The 18,879-nt window shown below is 38.1% G+C and overlaps 1 protein-coding gene across 7 annotated transcripts in view; it reads left to right on the top strand.

Annotated features, from left to right (window-relative positions):
• The window catches only part of CFAP99 (cilia and flagella associated protein 99), a 57,601-nt gene that overhangs the window by 37,178 nt on the left and 1,544 nt on the right, over positions 1–18,879 (top strand). For all 7 annotated transcript variants that reach the window (XM_050710570.1, XM_035547453.2, XM_050710569.1 and 4 more), the window contains 5 exons: positions 438–642; positions 2,372–2,513; positions 3,712–3,863; positions 8,784–8,989; positions 16,539–16,701. In XM_050710570.1, coding sequence (XP_050566527.1) covers positions 438–642; positions 2,372–2,513; positions 3,712–3,863; positions 8,784–8,989; positions 16,539–16,701 — 868 coding nt within the window. The remainder of the gene's footprint in view (positions 1–437; positions 643–2,371; positions 2,514–3,711; positions 3,864–8,783; positions 8,990–16,538; positions 16,702–18,879) is intronic.

Below are 18,879 nucleotides of genomic sequence, written 5' to 3'. Positions count from 1 at the left end.
AACAAATAGAATTAAGCAGAAAAAGATTTTAGTTCTCTATGTTGAAGTGGCCAAGAAGACTGCCAAAGAGAAAAGTTTCTTGTTCTTTCTCTAAGCAAAGTAATCCTCTGAGAAAATGTACATACCTTTGGCCTGATTCTTCTTGCTCCTTGTGAGAATACATATATAAATAAAGTTAGCCCTCTTCTGGGGCTTTACTGTTCTGAAAACTTTCACACCCTCATGCACTTTTTTCCTGCCCAGCTTTCCCAGGCTTTCGTAATAGGAATTCCTCTTAGACTGGAATTAAAATGTATCTGTGAAGTGACTTAGCAACAACCACTTTTTTTCTCCGCAGAGATCAAACACTTTACGTCAGAACAAACTGATTTTACAAACCAAGGCAGGGCTGGAGAGCCAGATCCCTACTGTGACATACTCTTCTTTCACTCTTGCAGAATTGAAAACTTGCTACAAGGGGCTGGAGACCCATCAGAATTCTTGGAATGGCAAAAACAGATGCGTGGTAAAGATCTGGAGGAGCAACTGGCTGAAATAGAATGTAGGAGGCTTCAAGGGAAACTGAGTCATGAAGAGGCAGTTTTAGCCCATCAGAATGTAACTCAAGAAAATAAGAAGAAAGCTGATCTAATGAGAGAAGAGGTAATACATATAGTGTTGCTCAAATTTTGCTTGCATTAAATCAGTGCAAAACTTACCATAGACGATACCTCTTACAAGTAGATATAAAAATTCTGTACAGTGTTGCAGTGCTTGCAGACTCACTGGAGTCTGCAAGCAATGGAAGAATACTGCTATAGCTACCAGACACAGCAATGCTTATGCATCTAAGCATTTTTTAAAGTTTTTGATTTGACCGGTAGCACTTCTGAGTTCAGCTGAGCAGTTTGAAGCACTTTGCCCTACATTCATGTCATTGTGAATGTTCTTTCTTTTTACAGATACTGAGATATTAAGCACTGTTTGCAAAGAAATCACCACTATATAACTAATTTCATTATCTTGTTAAAATGAGAGCCACAAATATAAAAGAATTTGTTTTCTTCAACTGATATAACTCGATTTACTTCATATTATCTGACATGCCTGGATCTCTCTTAGAGGAAAATTCAGACAGGGAACCCTCATTAGATCTACATACATGGAAAACCAAATACTTATGCCAAGAAGTACCTCTCCACACATTTTGCAATCTGGCAAATCACATTTTTCCCAAAACATTGCTAGATCTTTTCATTTTTTTCCCAAACTCACATTACATTTCTCGTGCTTTTCCTATGAACTAAGCAAATGCTCAAGAAATCCTCAATACTGTAGACTTAATATTTTTAATAGTCACTATCACAGGCAGTCTCCACTGCTTTTCTTTTCTCATCCTGGTTTGTTGCTACGCCCATAGGCTGGCCAGTACTTTTCTCTTGGCCACCTCTCACAGATGTCTCAGTAGTGTCTCAGCAACTTAGGATTGGGCCACAAAGATTTTCATAAAGGCCTTACTGCAGAAGGGAAATATGCTTAATGTGGTCCTTTTCTGTCCTTTTAAAAAAATAACAATCTTTCAACCTTTTGGGGCATTATGTCTATCTAGACACTGTAACAAAAACTTCAAGTGAACTCTAACATGTACAACTGTGTAACTATGGTTGGTCACACCCATTCCAAAATGATTGTAACTACTATATTCACCTTGATTTCAGGGCATGTATGTTTTATTTTTAACAGAAATACCCCAAACTATATTGATCTGGGAATGTGCAAATCAGACTCACTCTAACCTGACCAATTCCAGGCAGCTCCCTTCACTTTCCAACAGATGAGAGCAGGACACTCTTATCCATGACCAACAGCTGTCATGGTGACCTCCCTCCTTCTTTTAAAACTCTCGTCTTCCATCTAAAACAGAAAATACAGAAGAAAATGTTGGAAAATGTTTTCTGCTTCCTGATTGTTTTGTCTGGCAAAGAAAGGAAAGTGATCACTAAAAGTGGACTTTCTGTATGTTACAGATATACAGCTCAGCCCAAAGAAGATCCTGCAGGCATACAACTGTCTGTGTATCAGACTAGCACTCTTCTTGGTATCTCAAAACCAGATCCAGAGATGACTATTTTTGTCTACTTTTAGAAATATATGGGAGAAAATCATGGGAAATAGCAGTACAACTGTTATGGATTGCTGTGGTGCGAAACTAAAAGGTAGAGAGGGAAGCATTAAAACTGGGTCTCTATGTTGTCCCCAGCCAAAGTCCTTTGCTACTTTTGTGAATGATGTAGTCCTATGAATCCATTTGTCTTTGCACTGTTTCAATGATTTGAGGCTCTCAGATCACCAGTTATCAGTAATTTTATTAACCTGTTTGTCTGGGATTTAGAAAGCAGAGCTGATGCACCAGTATGCAGAGAAACGTCTCCAGGAACAGAAAGAAATGAGAGAGCTGGTGGAGCAGGTCGTGGAAGGACACAAGAACGCAAAGCAAGCAAAACTAAAGCTTCAGAAATACAAACAGCAGATAGGTATTTATATATTGCCAGAAAAAAATAAAAATAAAAAAATAATTTAAAAAATGATGCCAAATGTCCCCAAATTACTTTATTTTAGTGGGGTAATTACAATTTTTACTGAAAGGAAAGGCGAGCTGAGGCAAATACCCAGGATATACATTCCCAGAAATGTAAGAATGTGAATGCCAGTAGCAAGTTTGTAACGGGTAGATCAGAAATTCTAAGCTACTGCTCATGGCAATTACTCTTTGTTTAAAAGGGAAAAATACAGCACTAATGTTCTGCAACTGGTTTCCCTTCCATCTAAAAGCAGCATATGTGAAATGACTGTACATTTTGTCAAATCAAGTTTTGAAGCTCAGCTTCTTGTGATTCATACCATTAAGAGAGGATTCGCCTAGCAACCACTCTGAAAGAATCATAGCTTAAGATTATTGTCTTCTCCAGAGAAGACAGTCTGGAAAAGAAGATTGTAGCTGAGGAAAGAAAAGACGTCTCCCAGAAGGGCAGCATCACAAGGGAGAAGGATGTAGCACCTCCGAGACAGACCACTCATTAGGATGAAGAGAAATGATGTTACTCATCCTCCGTAATTCTTAAAGAAAATTCTTCAGTTAATGCATCAGCGAATGAAGTCCAGGCAGAAGGCTGTTCTGACTGGCATGTCTGTACATATTCGAATGCAATACCATCTTAACATCTGGTGTACAAATGGGCTACCTCTGTGCATATTTTAGTGAGCAGAAGACTTTTCTCTGCTTATCTTACTCCGTACTTGTATTTGAGGGAGCAGAGAATGTTAGCCAGTCTAAAATGGTCTAGCAAAGCCTACCAACCTTTGTAATTCAATGTTTTCTGCGATATATATAGCTTGAAAAACTATGAATGTTTGAAATTGCATCATATCCTTTTATTAAATAATGAAACAGTATACATTAATTAGAGCAGAAATTAGGATGCAATAATTCAAAGTGTCTATTTTATGTATGTATACAATATGCTTCTATGTTGAATAGAATGATAGATACTGGAGGTGGGAAGTACTCATTTGTTTCTCTAATCATTCCTCCCACCAATGACAGATTGTTCCCTCAAGTACCTTTAGATCCGTATTATTATCGTTATTCACAAATGCGTATGAATTTTCCTCCAGATGGACTACTTGTTAAAATATGCAATCAGCTAACAGAGATTAGTTCTTTTCTTTCAGTTCAGGAAGTTTGTGAAGAAAATCGAGAACTTCTTCGGCAAGCTTTAGAAGAAGAGGAGGAGAAGCTTCGGAAAAGATGTGAATTAATTCAACAAATACGAGCCATTGAGTCTTTACCAAGCCTTAAACACAAGTTTGTTGATTTAACTGAGGTAAGCTCAAAAGGAAGAACTACAGTTTTTACATAAATGTATACTGTATGTGCTTCACATGTTCAGAGGAATTGTGTACTGCATGCAGATATATCTCCTGAATGTGTAGAGTTAAACGCAAAGTGAGCCCATGACACAAAGATTAGTTTTGAAATGAAACTTTCACGAAGTTTATAAAATAAAATTTTTACCACGAAGAATGTTGTGATGGTAAGTGAGATCTTACATAAAAGTTCTCATGGTAAGTGAAATCTTACGCCCTTTGAACTTTGAATTTTGCCAATGGTATCTAGGTTTCCCAACATCCTTCAGAAAGAGACTACAAAGTGATTACAACGTGTGCTATCCACCTTCAAAAAGTCACAGATTTGTCAGTCCTCAGTAAGGACTGACACAAAAACAAAGTGTGAACTGTTGTACTGTTTTTCATATTGCTGTGTTGATTGCCATGATCATTGGCAAAATTAATTTCCTGTGCTTTCAAAACTGTCGACATTCAGGTATACACAAGAGATTGTCTAGAGAACCCAAAACCTGCTGTTCTGTTACACATGTACTGTGCAAATGCCTTGTCTGTGTGTGGTTAAGTCCACAGTAAATGTATCCCAAACTTCTTGGACTTACTATTGATACACAACAACTAATATACCTGACACTGGGCTTGGCAGTGGGCACTTTTGCAGAATTCCCAGACTTAGTCAGCATCTAGAAATCTGTTATCCTACCACTAAACCAGAAGCAGAGTAGCTAAAAGATACTCTTCCATTTTTCACACCCAAATTAAAAAGAAGAATAACATAATATAAAACAACCCCACCGATTTTAAATATAATCATTTTGTGTTTTTTTTTCTTCCTTTTTTTTTATTAGTATTCAAATGAAGATAACAAATTCAAAACCATCCATGGCTAGTCTGCAGAAACCATACAGAAGGAACAGGTTTTCCTTCCATGGGGCTGTTCAAACAGTCTATATGATGCTTTGGCTTTATCTCCTGCTCCTCTGAAGAGAACTGAGACATTCACTGATTCTAAAGCTACCTGCTGTATTTGTAGGCTTCAGATAAAGCACCCATCTCATTTGTCAGAATTTAGAACACATTTAATCTTGTGTGAAATAGGTGAACAATAATAAAACCAACTCCCCAGATGTCAAATCCTCCTTTACTCTCTTTGCTTCTCCACCTTTCCAGCCAAAGAATGCAATTCTCTTTTTTCAAACCCAGACTCACTCCAGCCATCCATGGAGAAATAATACTGAAACCTAATCAAAAAAAAAAAAAAGAAAAAAGAAAAATAAGTGAAGAGTACAAATAATTATTTTACACCACGGATAATGTAAACTGTCTGCATAGAAATACCTGAAAGGTACTCCAATCTATAGGTCTCTTACTGCTCCAGATAGAGCTTCACATTTTGTCATCCCTAAACAGAGCCCTTAGTGCGTGGTCTCACTGCACAGTTATTACCCAGATGATTCAGTCACAAGATGTAGGCTGCAAAGTCATAAGATGTAGGCTGCAAAGACACAACAGTATAATGTAGTTGGATGTGGAAATGTCATTACTTCTTCAATCACAATGGTAAAATGGTGCAGGTTCTCATTCAGGCAAGTGAAGGTGATTGGAATGTCAGTACTTTTTTATTTGTGAACCTAGTTCATTTCATTGCCACTTACAGTGGCTGTCAACCCCTGACATAGATCTTCCGCTGGAATCGTGTTTGTTTCTAAGTACAGATATGGCTTTAAGTGCATTTTCCCATCCAGCTCATCTGAAAAGACAGCAGAAAAACATAACAGGTTTCAAGTCATACATGAAAAACTCATTTGAAATCAAGCTTATGCTATTTGTGAGGTTACTGTAGTGTAAGGTTGCTGGAAATGGGGTGGCCATGTAGGTCATATTGCAAGTATAAGAGAGTCAACCTGAATGATATCTCAGCTTATTTCACAGTTCCCTCATACTCACTATTGCAATGGTTCTCAAGAGTCATTTAGCATTCTTTTGGTGATAGCTTGCCCTATTTTTCTCTTTCTACAACAGGCTTTTTCAAGCTCAATGAAATTGAGTATGTGTCCATAAAATTCACACTCATTCTCACAATTTTTAAAGTACCCAGTTCTTAACTTGATGGCGCTTCAGTTGCCTAAGTATCAGCATTATCTACTGCACAAGTATAGAACCTTTCTTATTTTAGGAACCACTTCACTGAATATTTTTGAAATGCACACACTCAAAGTATTCACCTCTACCATTCTATGCTTCTAGGAAATTCTCTTTCCTGGGCCTTTTTGGTTTCTGCTTGCCATGCTCACACACAACCACTGGGACATATGCTTTGTTGTAAAACATTTTCCTTTCACTTTCTGTGAATACATCTTGGTGGTCATTGAGTAGCTTAAATTAGAGGCAAGGTATGATAGCATTTGCCATTTGCAAATTCACCCTAAATTGAAATCTGAGAACGAGATAAATGATCATTGACTGTTTCAGTAGCCTATGGTGGTACATGTTTATGAAAAAGATGCAAAAAGAAGACTGTTTAACATTAAACTCTTCTATGAGTCTTCTGATGCTACTGGTGACCAATGCTTACTTAGGTCATGTTCAGTAAACATGAGGAGTGTGGAAGCAGAAGCCACCGAACCAAAACTGGAGTCAGGTTTTAGGTGAAAAAACAGTGAGGTGATGTTCTCTTCCTACTGACTCAACTTTTGAAGATTTAGAAAGAGAAGCTGTGGGGACCAAAATGGTAGGAGAAACCCTTGGAAATGTTTTTCTTCCCGCTGCTGTTACTATTTTCTTCATCTCTCTCGTCTTTCACCCTGATTCATAGACCTGCTGCTCTGAACAGCCACAAAATGCTCAGTGAAGGAAGGGTTCCTGACTAGGCTGCTTAGATGACATACCAGGCCAGAGAAGAGGGGCTGGGACCATGTCAGTTCTTGCAGCCAAACAGACAATCAGAGCATCTGTCTTTGACAGAGCGTCCTTCTCTTTTCCTGTTTTTTTTTTTTTTTTGGTTTTGTTTTTTTCCTTCACATTCTGTTTTGTAAAAAGCTCAAAAGCAGAAAGGTAAATAGTGTTCCATCAACAAGCAACTAAGTATTCAGTACAAGGGCTTTTTTTTCTGCTAAAAAGGATTGTATGAAAACACAAAGGCTCTTTAACTGAATAATTTCTGTTAAAATGATTGCATTGATTTTTACTTACATAGATTTATCATTACCACTTAATTTCAGTCTTAGAAATAAATTTGGAGGAGTGGTTTTTCTTTTGTATTGCCCTCCCCTAGTTCAGCCTTTCCAAACTTTGTTATTAATTTTCTGGCCCTAGTTCTATGGAACTAAGTAGATCAAGGCCTTTGTGATTAAAATCTTAATGATTATATCACTCTTAACATTATACAGCTCTATCTGGTAAGCATCTTGACTTCCGCACCCATCTTATGCATTCCATTATAACATGCCATAGTACCAGATATGTGCCAAAGATGTGTACCAAATCTAGGTTGATAGACAAAAGAATGTTATTTTGTGTGAAAGGGATGAAATTTTGCAAAGAAAGCTGCAGAGAGGCTCAATATTCATGTGGGTTTGTGCAAGTTTTCCCTTTTGTGCAGATGTATATATGCGTAGACCCAGGGAAAGGGAGAGTTTATGTAAGAACAAGGGCTGAAAACTTCAAATATATACACAACTGTTGAGAAATGATCTGTCTTCAGATGCAATCTAAGATGCAGAAGTCTCTCATTATATCTCAGAATCAGACTCATTATCACTCTGTCCTGATTTTGGCTGGGATAGAGTTCATTTTCGTCCTAGCAGTTGATATGAGGCTGTGTTTTGGATTTAGGATGAGAACAATGCTGACAGCACACTGATGTTTTGGGTGTTGCAGCATGGTGCTTACACTAAGTCAAGGCCTTTTCAGCTTTTCACACTGCCCTGCCAGAGTGGGCTGGGGGTGCACCAGGAGCTGGGAGGGGACAGGACCACCACAGCTGACCCAAACTGGCCAAAGGGACATCCCATACCATAGGACATCATGCTGAGCAATAAAACTGCAGGGGTTGGTCTGGCGGGGGTGTGGGGGTCACTGCTTGGGGACGGGACAGGCATCAGTCAGTGGGGTGGTGAGCAATTGCATTGCACATCACTTCCTTTGTATATTCTTCTGTCATTATTATTACCACTGTTTTCCCTTCCTTTTCTGTCCTATTAAACTGCCTTAACTCAGCCCACGAGTTTTAACTTATTTCCAGTTCTCTCCCCCATCCCACTGGGGGTAAGTGAGTGAACAACTGTGTGGTGCTGAGCTGCCTGCTGGGTTAAACCACAACACATTCTCATTGCAAAGCAGATTTTAAAAAGCTTTCGTTAAACATTTGTGTTTGAATAATTTAAATTTGGGCATTTTTTTGAATTTCCTGTGTACAAAGCACTTTTTATTCCTTGTCTTTTCAGATAAAAATAGTAGATGCCATCATAGATCAAATCTGTAACTTGGAAATAGATAAATACAAAAAAAATGTGTATTTTTGAGTGTAAGGTCAGTTCTAGTTTTACAAACTTAGAAAATATGCACTTTTACACATTTCAAAACTTGTCTAACTAAAACTAAAAGATAGGTCAGCTACTTTTTTTCTGGATGGCAAATGTGTTTATATTTAATCTACGCTATACTTCAATGCTTTCTCATGAAATGTTATGTGAGCCTACTGTTTTTACACATATAAAAGATGAGCTCTACACCTGAAAAACAGCTTGTAAATTACAGTTAGGTTAGAGCCATGCCTTTTTTGAAGTCAAAACATGTTCAGCATGATTTGGAACACAATCAAAATATTCTGGTTTTAGTCATTTACTCTCCCCTTGCCATTTACTGTGTTATTTTAACCTATATTTCATATTTCCTAGACTGGTGGCCATGGTTTAATTTGTGAAATGTCAGTAGTGGAACTACGTGAACGCCTCGCTCTACTCAGAGAAGCACAGAAGGCAGCAGAGGAAGAGAAGAGAGACCAGATAATTCATGAAAAACAAGCTAAGGAACAACTTCTTCTAGATAAACTGGACCAGATTTCCGTGTTCAGAGCAGAACTTGGACGAGCGGCTGCATTAAAGTCAGTATAAAACAGCATATGACATTTAACACATTGCAACTTTGTTAGTATCTTGCTAGCCCCTTCAGAATTAAAAAAAAAAAAGGGGGGGTGGGCAAAATACTGCCCTTTTATGAAGCAGTGTGACTTCTGTCAAAGATTACACTGGGGCCAGGATTTCCATTTTATTCTTGAAAATATTTTGCATCAACTGTAACAAATCTTTTTCATCAGTTTGAATTTGTGGTTGAAGACACTCTATAGGCTAGTGTTGCCTCAGGACTGGGAGCCAAAATCATATCTTGTGAAAGATGCTGTGCCTTTCTTCTGCTCCTTTTCAGTTAATCAGAACTAATTTGATTTTATTAAAATCATTCTAACTTGCTACTAAAAGTGGTTTCTCATTTTCATCTAAACCAATACACTAGGGCTATAGTCTTCTTCCTCGAATTTCATTTGTTATGTAAAAGAGCAGGCTTTATTTTGGAAATTAAAGATATTTTAGGAAGGAGATTTTCTGATAATAATAATAAATTATAAATTAAATAAATTATAGCAGTAGATCAAAGAGAAAAATCTTTGCTTACAGGCTCTCTGATCAAATTTTGTATTCATTATTCATATTTATTATTCATTATCATATTTATTATTCATTGTCATAAAGGATCTATAACCATCATAGATGGTTACATATGCAGAAGACAGGTCCCTTCCACAAAGAATTTAAAATCTAAGTTAAAACTATTTGCAAATAAATCTGAGCAAGAAGAAAGCCTATGTAAAAGTATAAAATATGGCACACCTCTTGATCTTATGCCATTTTTAATACATCTTGACTATTTGCCATTTTTTTGCAAGTTTTCTTTCACTTTTTTTCTTTTCTGAGTTAGATAGTTTAGTCCTTGTCTTGCGATATTTATCCTGCAAGCAGGTGTTCGAGCCGGCATTTTGAAGACATATTCTATCAGGCTAAAAGCACGCATCTTTAGACATGTCTTAAATTTGTGTTTATCACTTCAGTACCGAAGGTGGCTTTGTAAGAGTTCAATTCATGTTATTGGTTTATCTTCCAGTTCTAAATCCCAATCACAGCAGGCAGTACTGATGTATTCATTCAAATAGTTTTCACCGGTCCCAGCTGTGATTTGGTTTGCTGCTGACAGTTAATCTCCAAAGAGTGAGGTTTTACTGTGTTAGTACTTGGGAGCATAGTTTAATGAGTTTAATGAATCAATAACTGCAGCTCCAGTGGATTGACTGCACAGATCAGTGAACTTCTCTTCTACAGCATCTATAAAGAGAAGACTAAGACTAAAGGACCTGAAATGGAGTTAGAGCTGGAAATAAATTCCCATCTCTAAGCATTCAGTGTTGTGCAAGCCCGTGGGAGCATTTCAAGTCATCCTTTTCCACCAGAGATTCAAACTAGGCGTTAAGAACTTGTATACCTTATAAAATGTGTTTCTTCTAGTGAGCACTCTAATAATCATTTGTGGTAGATAATGCAGTCCGTGCATATTGCGTAGTGCTGGGTTTCTTTAATATAGACTCTTTGCCTTAATTCAAATCTAAAATTCTTCTGATCCTGAAATAAGCTATGCCTGAATGTGAAGTTAACTTTGATTCACTTTTTGTCCCGACATATTTGAAATGTTATTTAGAACAGACCACCATGCCAAAGATGGTAGAATCTAAATGAAATTAAACACTGAGTTTGCAAGCTTCTGTTCAGACTCATGGTAAGGAATATAGGAATATACTTTATTTTAATGGAGTCCTGTTTGCTCTCCAAATAAAGCAAATATAAAGTTTCATTATAGATGTTACAAGACATTTTCTTTCATGTCTCATAGCTTGGGAGCATCTGCTATGAAGAGGCATCATCAAAGCATACTAGAAATGTTGTTCTTCAGGAATGTATTTAATGCATTATCATCCAGAATGCAAATCTATAGTGGTGTTAATATGCAGCATGCTGGCCTATTTATGAGTGCTAGACAATTTGCTGCAGCTTTGGTTTTTCTCTAAACAAGCTATAGGCTTCATGTGTTAAACCTGATTTACAGATCCAGTCTCCTGAAATTTCTGTCAAGTCGATGTGAGTGATTAGTTGTTTGGCTTGTATTGATATACTACACAGAAGATGTAAAGAGCAAATTATTATGTTTACAGAATTAAATCATAATTACAGGGATAGAATAGCAAATCTTACCAATGGTGCTCATAAGATATCGCTGTGCATCAACAAGAAATTACATGTTATATCTTCAGTTGTGTTATGTTGAAGGCTCCTGCTAATCAGCTAAAGTATGATGGCTAAGCTTTTCCAAACAAATGTGCTTTAGTTAGTGTCAGCTGGAGTTTAATTGGGTCCCTACCAAGCAGGTTCCTTTCAATATCATTTACAAACAGACATACATCAACACAAAAGAAGCACATTGAGCAAGCATATAATGAACTATATTAAACAAAATAGGAAATGGAACATGAAAAATTACAGAGACATCAGCCTTTAATAGACTGCAAGCCATGACATCCATCACAGCAGTAGCTTTGTGAGTGCCTGCAGAACACTTAAGAATCAATTCAGTATGTACGCAGGACGTCCCTTTAATTGCTAGAATTTCACACAGTTTGAAAATCAGCACTGGCATATGAAGTGGACAAACATTGGAGTTCTCAGCTTTCAAACATGAACACCAAAAGATTTATGACCGTTTGAATACATCCTAATGTACTGTGGGTATGTGCCTGTATGCTTCAGATCTTTCACTCTAGTGAGGCTACGTCTATATTGCAGGTAATTAAACTCAGTAAGAATCAAGCAACAGATAAAATCAGTTGGTGCTGAGGCTCCCTCCATCCACATTATCTGTGGCTTGGTGGTTTTGCTTTGGGTTAGATTTAGCCTGGTCTTGGGGCTGCATGTTCTCCCCATTCATGCGGTTTAAAGCTGTCTAGAGAAAGGCTGTTTCACAAAACTTCTCATACTCAATTCCTGGCTTCCCTGCAAGCCCCTCTAGGAAACACCACACTATTTTATTGTCTCTCACATTTTAGTGTCTCACATAGATGACAGTAGCATATCCATGCCCCCTTCAGCCACTGCCACATACGTAAGGTACACAGAAGTCAGAATAATTAGCAATATGAGGGACCTTGGTTTGGTATTTCATAATATTTTGGATTTCATTAATTTCACAAATTTTGCAAGTACTTAGGGTGCTGTATGTGATTGCAGTAGGGAAGTAAGGTTTGTTTTCTCAATCCCTGCCGCTGGTAATCAGTTCTTCACTAGCATTGAAACAGTAGGAAGAAATTCATCAGCAATGATGGATCATCAGCATAAAAATCTGAAAGGAGGCTGTAAAAAGATGGAGTCAGGCTCTTAGCAGTACCCCGTGTCAGGACAAGAGGCAGTGGGCACAAAATGAAACACAGGAGGTGCCATCTGAACCTGATCAGGAAGCTTTTCTGTGCTGTGTGGGGGACAGAGGTTGCCCAGAGAGGTTGTGGAGTCCCCTCCTTGGAGAGCTTCAGAAGCCACCTGAACGTGGTCCTGGGCAGCCCTGCCTGAGCAGGATTGGAGCAGGTGGCCTCCAGAGCTCCCTGTCTGCCTCCACCACTCTGCAGTTCTGTGGGTGAACACTGATTATACAGCTTGATAATCTTTATTTCAGCTGAGGAAAACAGAGTAACAGTCACTTTCCCACCTGAAATGAGGTGCTTAGCAAGTTAATTGTTTTGGAAGAGAGCCAGAATTTGAATGCTGAAATCCCTCACATTAGTACAAAACAGTAATCAATCTGGCAGTAGAGTATGCTTAAATATGAAAATAATGGCTCCCTTAACAGTGAGCTGTTAACAGATACATTCATTTTCCTCATTGCAATAACTAAGATTATATTGTGCAGGACAGATAAAAGACAAAGTACTGTGAAGTACAGACGGCCCTAGTCACTGAGACTGAAAGAAAGAGGAAATAGCAAAAAATGTATTGTTTATTGCAGTATGAGGCAACCATACTTCTTCAAGTTTCCTTCTGCTTTTAAAAATATGCTTGTGTTTGTTGCACAACACAAGACTATTTGTAAGGTGAGCATATAAAAACAGTCCTAGATGCTCAAGTGATATTTTGGTGCCTAGAATGGTCAAGCAGCCATTTTTACTCCATCTGCTGCTAGTATTGAATCAGTTAAGAACTGTTATGCATCTATCTCACGGTTTCAATGCACGTCTGGAGTTTGAGAATGTAAATGAAGACACTGTTTGGATTTCAGGAGGAATCCTCTGGGCAAATGTACAGGCTCCCCACTTTTTGAACACAGCTGGGATGACCTAACCTGGCTTTTCCAAGGGCTTTCATCTCATACAGGGAAAACCTTTAGTGCTGAGTTGCTTATTCAGTTATAGGCCAGATGACCTGTTGGACCTAGAGTCCATTTGGCCAAACGCTAAAATTGCAGGGCAGATAAATAATTACAAGGGATATGTAAATAAGAAGAACCTGGACTGCCAAATTCCATTAGAAATTGTAAAATGTGAAGTAAAAATATATATTTTTTTAATTCTTTATGTTATTTAAGGAAATCACTGAGAGAATGAGTATGGGATGTGAACTTCAGTTTACAAGGGCTGGAATATTTTTTTTAAGTAGAAAAGACACATTTTACCCGTCACTGATTGAATTGCTCTGCACTTCATCACAGTGAGCCAAAGTCTTCCTGCTGTTGACTGTATGCACAGTATACACAGGAAGTGAGTAGAGAATGAAATCAGTGGTAGATAAAAAAACCTCGGTTTTTGTTTTATTTTGTTTTCGTTTTTAATCCATATTCTGTTGAATCTCTCATTAGTACCTTACCCTTCCTCCTTTAAGTAGTTTATACATACACCCCACACTACTACAGACTTCCTTAGGCACATACAAGAATCTCATCTCATTCCTTACCACTAAAAGGTAATTTCTGACAAGGTCACTAAGCAAAAACTAGAGTTCATTAAACCATTTCAAATATATATGGACATTAAAAGGATTGCAATTTTTTTCAAAGTCTTTCATAGGGAATTTTATTTTGTTTATTTATTTATGGCAGATTCACAAAGGGGCAGAAAACTCTTGTCTGAGACCAAAAGAAAAGACACAAATTCTCTCTTGGACCAAAGATTTGACAATACCTTTTAGGAACCAAGACCATTCTTAAAGACTGCTTTTTATTCAAGTTGTTTACTCAATACCAATAGCTGATAAATATAATAATAATAATAATAATAATAATAATGGATCTCTGTATAGGTTTTCCAGAAATTATCAGATAATTTCCTATTGAATCTGGAGAGGATTCTTCTAGCTGTGTACTATCCCATTCCAAGTGACTCTTACCTTGCTTCCCATGTGATATGGGGAAACAGAAATTGTGTGAGGTTTTGCTGTCTTGAATCCTAAAAGGCATTAACTGGCCATCACAGAAAACCAGCACTTTCTTCCCCTCTTTGAGTTTCCATTAGGATGTGCTGTGGTATCTGAAAATGTATGGGACTGGCTGCTTTTTGGAATAGTGTAGATGGCTGGCACATGCCTTCATGTTGAAGAGGACTGAATATCAGTCTGATGATAACCAACTATTCACAATGTTAATTCATAAGCAGCTGCTGCTGCTGCTCCATGATGTTAAACTTCTTGCTGTTTTTCCCATAGTGGTATTTACAAGAATCTGGATTTGCATGTAATGAAAGGTTTTGTTGCTTATTCCCACTGACAATATTTAATCATCAAGTGTTTACATAAAAACCTTATTGTTATATTCTCCTATACCCTTGGAATGCTACTCCTCGTTACAGTGCAAGGAGAAATATCCCGTGTTCTCAATTAGATTAAATGATAGTACATCATTTTTAGACTTAGAGAACAGTGTTAAGAATTAATCTCGGTGTCGCAGAGCATGTCACCGTATCAGGGAAGGTACGGAAGTGTTATCCCATCCAGACAGCATGACGCAAGCAGCACAGTTCAGGAAGTGTCTCAGTAAAGCAACTGGAAATGAGAAACCAAGCTAAACTGTGCCCCTTTTTTAGAGTTCACAGTCACATTTCAGAATGTATCATGAGTCAAATTTCCCCTTCACCCAGTTCCTGAGGATTCAGGGAACCAGAGAACAGAATGGCTGCTCTGAAGAATACCTGCTATTACGAGGATTTTCCTATTAGCAAGGATGAAGCTAACAAGGCAGACAAAAACATCTCTCCCGAGATGAAAGAAGTGTTTGCATCCCTGGAATCTCGATACAGACCTTTTTAAAGCAAACTGGTTCTAGCTTCAGAAGGAAAACCTCTTCCTTCATCTCCTTCCTCCAGCTCCTTGAGAACCACAGCATGGTTAAGGTTGGAAGGGACCTCTGCAGGTCATGAGAAGAGTGTGCCTTATACTTCTAAGCTTATATACTTATACGCCCAAGCGATGAAGAAACAGTTCTGTTGTAAAACATTTCTAAGGGGCAACCTGTCAGTGAAATTAGTCCTGCCACTCACAGAGCAGCAGTTCCAGTATGGGCTGAACATGGCCCCAGTGCACTCTGCTTTTGGTTGTTCAGAATCCTATTCAGGTTTCCCATAATAGCAATGTAATGTTGTATTACTGCAGTATAAAAGGACCTTGGAGAAAACTACCCTTGCCAGCTGAGAGAAGACATCAGATCTAACCAGGTGATATGTGATGTGTATTCCTTGGTAGGTCTGACACTTACTTTAGCACTGGATTTGGCCAGAGAATGACAGCTGCTCATGGCATAATGTAACGCTACAGCCTGATGATACTAAGCCAAATCCAAGGGCAATGTACAAAAGAGAAAGCTGGATGTAAGTAAGTCACTGTGCAAGGTGGTGCAACTTACATGAAAAGTTGTGAGTAGGTTGTACCAGCTGGGTGAAAGTAAGCAAAAACAGATAAAATGTAACAAAGGACAGAAAAGGAGCTATAATAGAAGGGGAAAAAAAGAAAGGAAAAAAAAAAAAAGACTATCCAATGACCTCTCTTTTATGCTTATGCCTTACACATATGCTACACATGGTACTATCAATTTATGCCCACCTAGACCCTCTAACCTTCGTACATCACTGCCCCATATATTCTGAATCTGGGCATTGAGATTACACAGGAAAGAATATCTTTCATTTGCCAAGGAATACAGCAATTGAGATGAATACTAATGATCATATAAAGAAAACTCTGTAGCTCTCACAAGCAAAAAGCTGTAGCATTAACACAAGTTTTGCACACGTTTTTTTTTCCAAAGAATGTCATGTCAGCTTGAAATACTTCAGCTATTGTCATCATGGCATCCTGTGGGAAGAAATTATTCTATCCTGTTTAGTAATGCTGTTCTGTAAACAACAAGAAGCAAGCTGTGAATTCCACATTCGTTGAGCTATATGATTTATACCTGTTTTCAGTCTAGCTGGTCCCCAGAAGCAAGAGCGAATTCATTATCATCCACGTAATATATACTCAGATGGATTTATTCTGTAGGTTGATATTATTTTACCTTCTCATTGCTTCTTTTTTGTTTTGCAGACAAGAAGAAAAGAAAAGAAAGTCCCAGGCTGGTGAAAGTCATATGAAAGATGAACGCATTTTAAACCTACAGAAAAAGATTGTAGAGAAGGCAATGGAGCGTAAAAAGCAAGCAGGACTCTTAAAGATTACTCCCCAGAAAACCAGCATTACATCAAGGAAGGTCTGAGAGTTACTTAAGGGAAATGCTGTGTGATAGATCTGCTGTTTAGGGTTTGACTCTACTGCCAGCACTGGCAGGGGTGGTAGAAGCAGGTTGTGTGACACCTGGGTGACAGTGACAACTCCCCACATAGGCACAGTGTCCCCAAACCATAGCCTTGACCTCAGCTCCTTGCCATACGTTCTGCTACCACAGGCCGGGGTCCATCTGTCCCATACCGAGCTTCCCACTTGTGTTACCACTCACTCTCATCCCACTGAAACAGGTTCTCCCCTTCTCGCACCCAAGGCATGGTCCAATTTATCATTCCCACGATTTTTACCTGACCCTTCCTCAGCCTGGTCCCACAACATCGAATGGAAGCACCAGTAAGCCTGTGGGCTTTATGCTGGTTTATACTGGTTGTGTTTCCATGGCAGGTGTCTAAAGACAAGGGGTGAGAGCTGCTGCTCCCACTGCTGCTGCTGCCTCTGCCATTGCCTCACACGTGCCTAACATTTACAAGTGGTTCATGTAGCAGTAACAGTACGTCTCCCTCGGCGTATGAAACACTGCAGTGAATGGTCACGACGGGGTCACTTTTTCAAAGCTGTACTAGAGCATTATAAAATTAGACCTAAATCTCATAATCCTAAAATAGTAATTCTTTACCTACAAAAATAGTAACTCTTTACCTGTTTTGTGAGAAGGATCAAGCTGAATTCAATCAAGAGGAAAAATGTATTTTTCAAGTGTGTATAGTCTAAAAACTGAAATAGTGCAATCTTTCAGAGCATCAGTGGTTGCTGCCCTCAGCAAAGTCCCATTTCAAGCCACAGCAAGCAAAACATGTAGGTGCTTACATAGACACTAGGTCTATTCCTTTTAGCAAAGAAAATATTGAAGGCCTATTTGAAGAAAGCATTTCCTAAATTGGGATGGCTTTCTGAACTGAGGCTTTGAACATATGCTTAATCACTTTGCTGAATGAGGTCCAGTATAAAGTAGAAGGAATAAATGCAGACTTCAAAGGAAAGCAGCTATATAATTACAAATGTGAGACATTTTTTAAATAAAGAAATTATAAATTCAGAGCTACGACTTTTGACTACTGATGTGGGTCTGTGTGAGTGCTCTGGTGTTTTATAAATGTGAAAAAAGCCAAGGCTTGAAAGGTGTTTTGAAGTTAGACTTTGTCTTTTTTTTTTTTTTGATTGTAGCTTTACACACTAAGTCTCCTAAGATGTCACAGTGTTTTTGTTTACGGTCTGCTCAAATGTTAAGACATCTGTAAAAAAGAAAAAAAAAAAAAGAGAAAAGAAAACTACAGAAAAACCTTAAGGTTACTATAAATTATTTAGATGTTTTGGCGTTTGTTCCATCAGTGCTGTTCAGCTCTGCATGACCCTGTCCAAATGTTATTACAGCGAAGTGGTTCAATTCTGGTCAGATATGCCCAGCAGCATCTTTTTCTAGTTGAACTGCATATTGTTGTACATGGTGTTAGAGTGACTATAGGAAAATAATCCTTAGTTATGGTGTAATAGCTATCTGGCATTCAGTTTGTACTGCTACCTTTTAGGCTTCTCAATATATAGACAAAAAGTGAAACTCACCCCATGTATTAAAGTCCCAAGTCAGATCGTAGCTTCAATTACGTTTGTGATAGCCTCTGAGGCCCAACACATTTGTGTTGGTAGAAGTGAAAGTAACACTTGTTAATAAATCACTATTAAGTTCTTAGTAAAACAGAATGTATATTTCAATTTGGAAAACTAAGATACAGAAAGCTACCATTAATTTAAGAAAATGTATTTTTTCTACCATTTTAAGTGAAATATCAGATTAAAAAGTAGCTGTTTTCTGTTTCTTACGAGCTTTATGGGGAATGATCCCTTGTGAACCTAGCTTGTAAATCAGCAAACCAGCAGAGTCTGATAGGATTTGTGCCACTGTTCATTTACAGCTTCAAGAATAACCTGATGGCAAAGAAAGAACATAAGATTCTGTGGCTTTGGAGCCACAGAAAACTATCCAGATAGTTTTAGCTTGACCTCACATTCTGTGGAGTGTTGCAGCTGGGCAATTTATCTTAAACTGGGCAACCCAATTGAGTTACCTTTCTATCCATCATGCCCAAATTGATGTTAACATTCGCCAATCATGTTAGCAAATAGCCGTGTTACCAGCCAGCCACAT

Source organism: Cygnus atratus, chromosome 4, assembly GCF_013377495.2.
Source record: "Cygnus atratus isolate AKBS03 ecotype Queensland, Australia chromosome 4, CAtr_DNAZoo_HiC_assembly, whole genome shotgun sequence".
Taxonomy (NCBI): Eukaryota; Metazoa; Chordata; class Aves; order Anseriformes; family Anatidae; genus Cygnus; species Cygnus atratus.
This window is presented reverse-complemented; position numbering and strand designations above follow the sequence as displayed.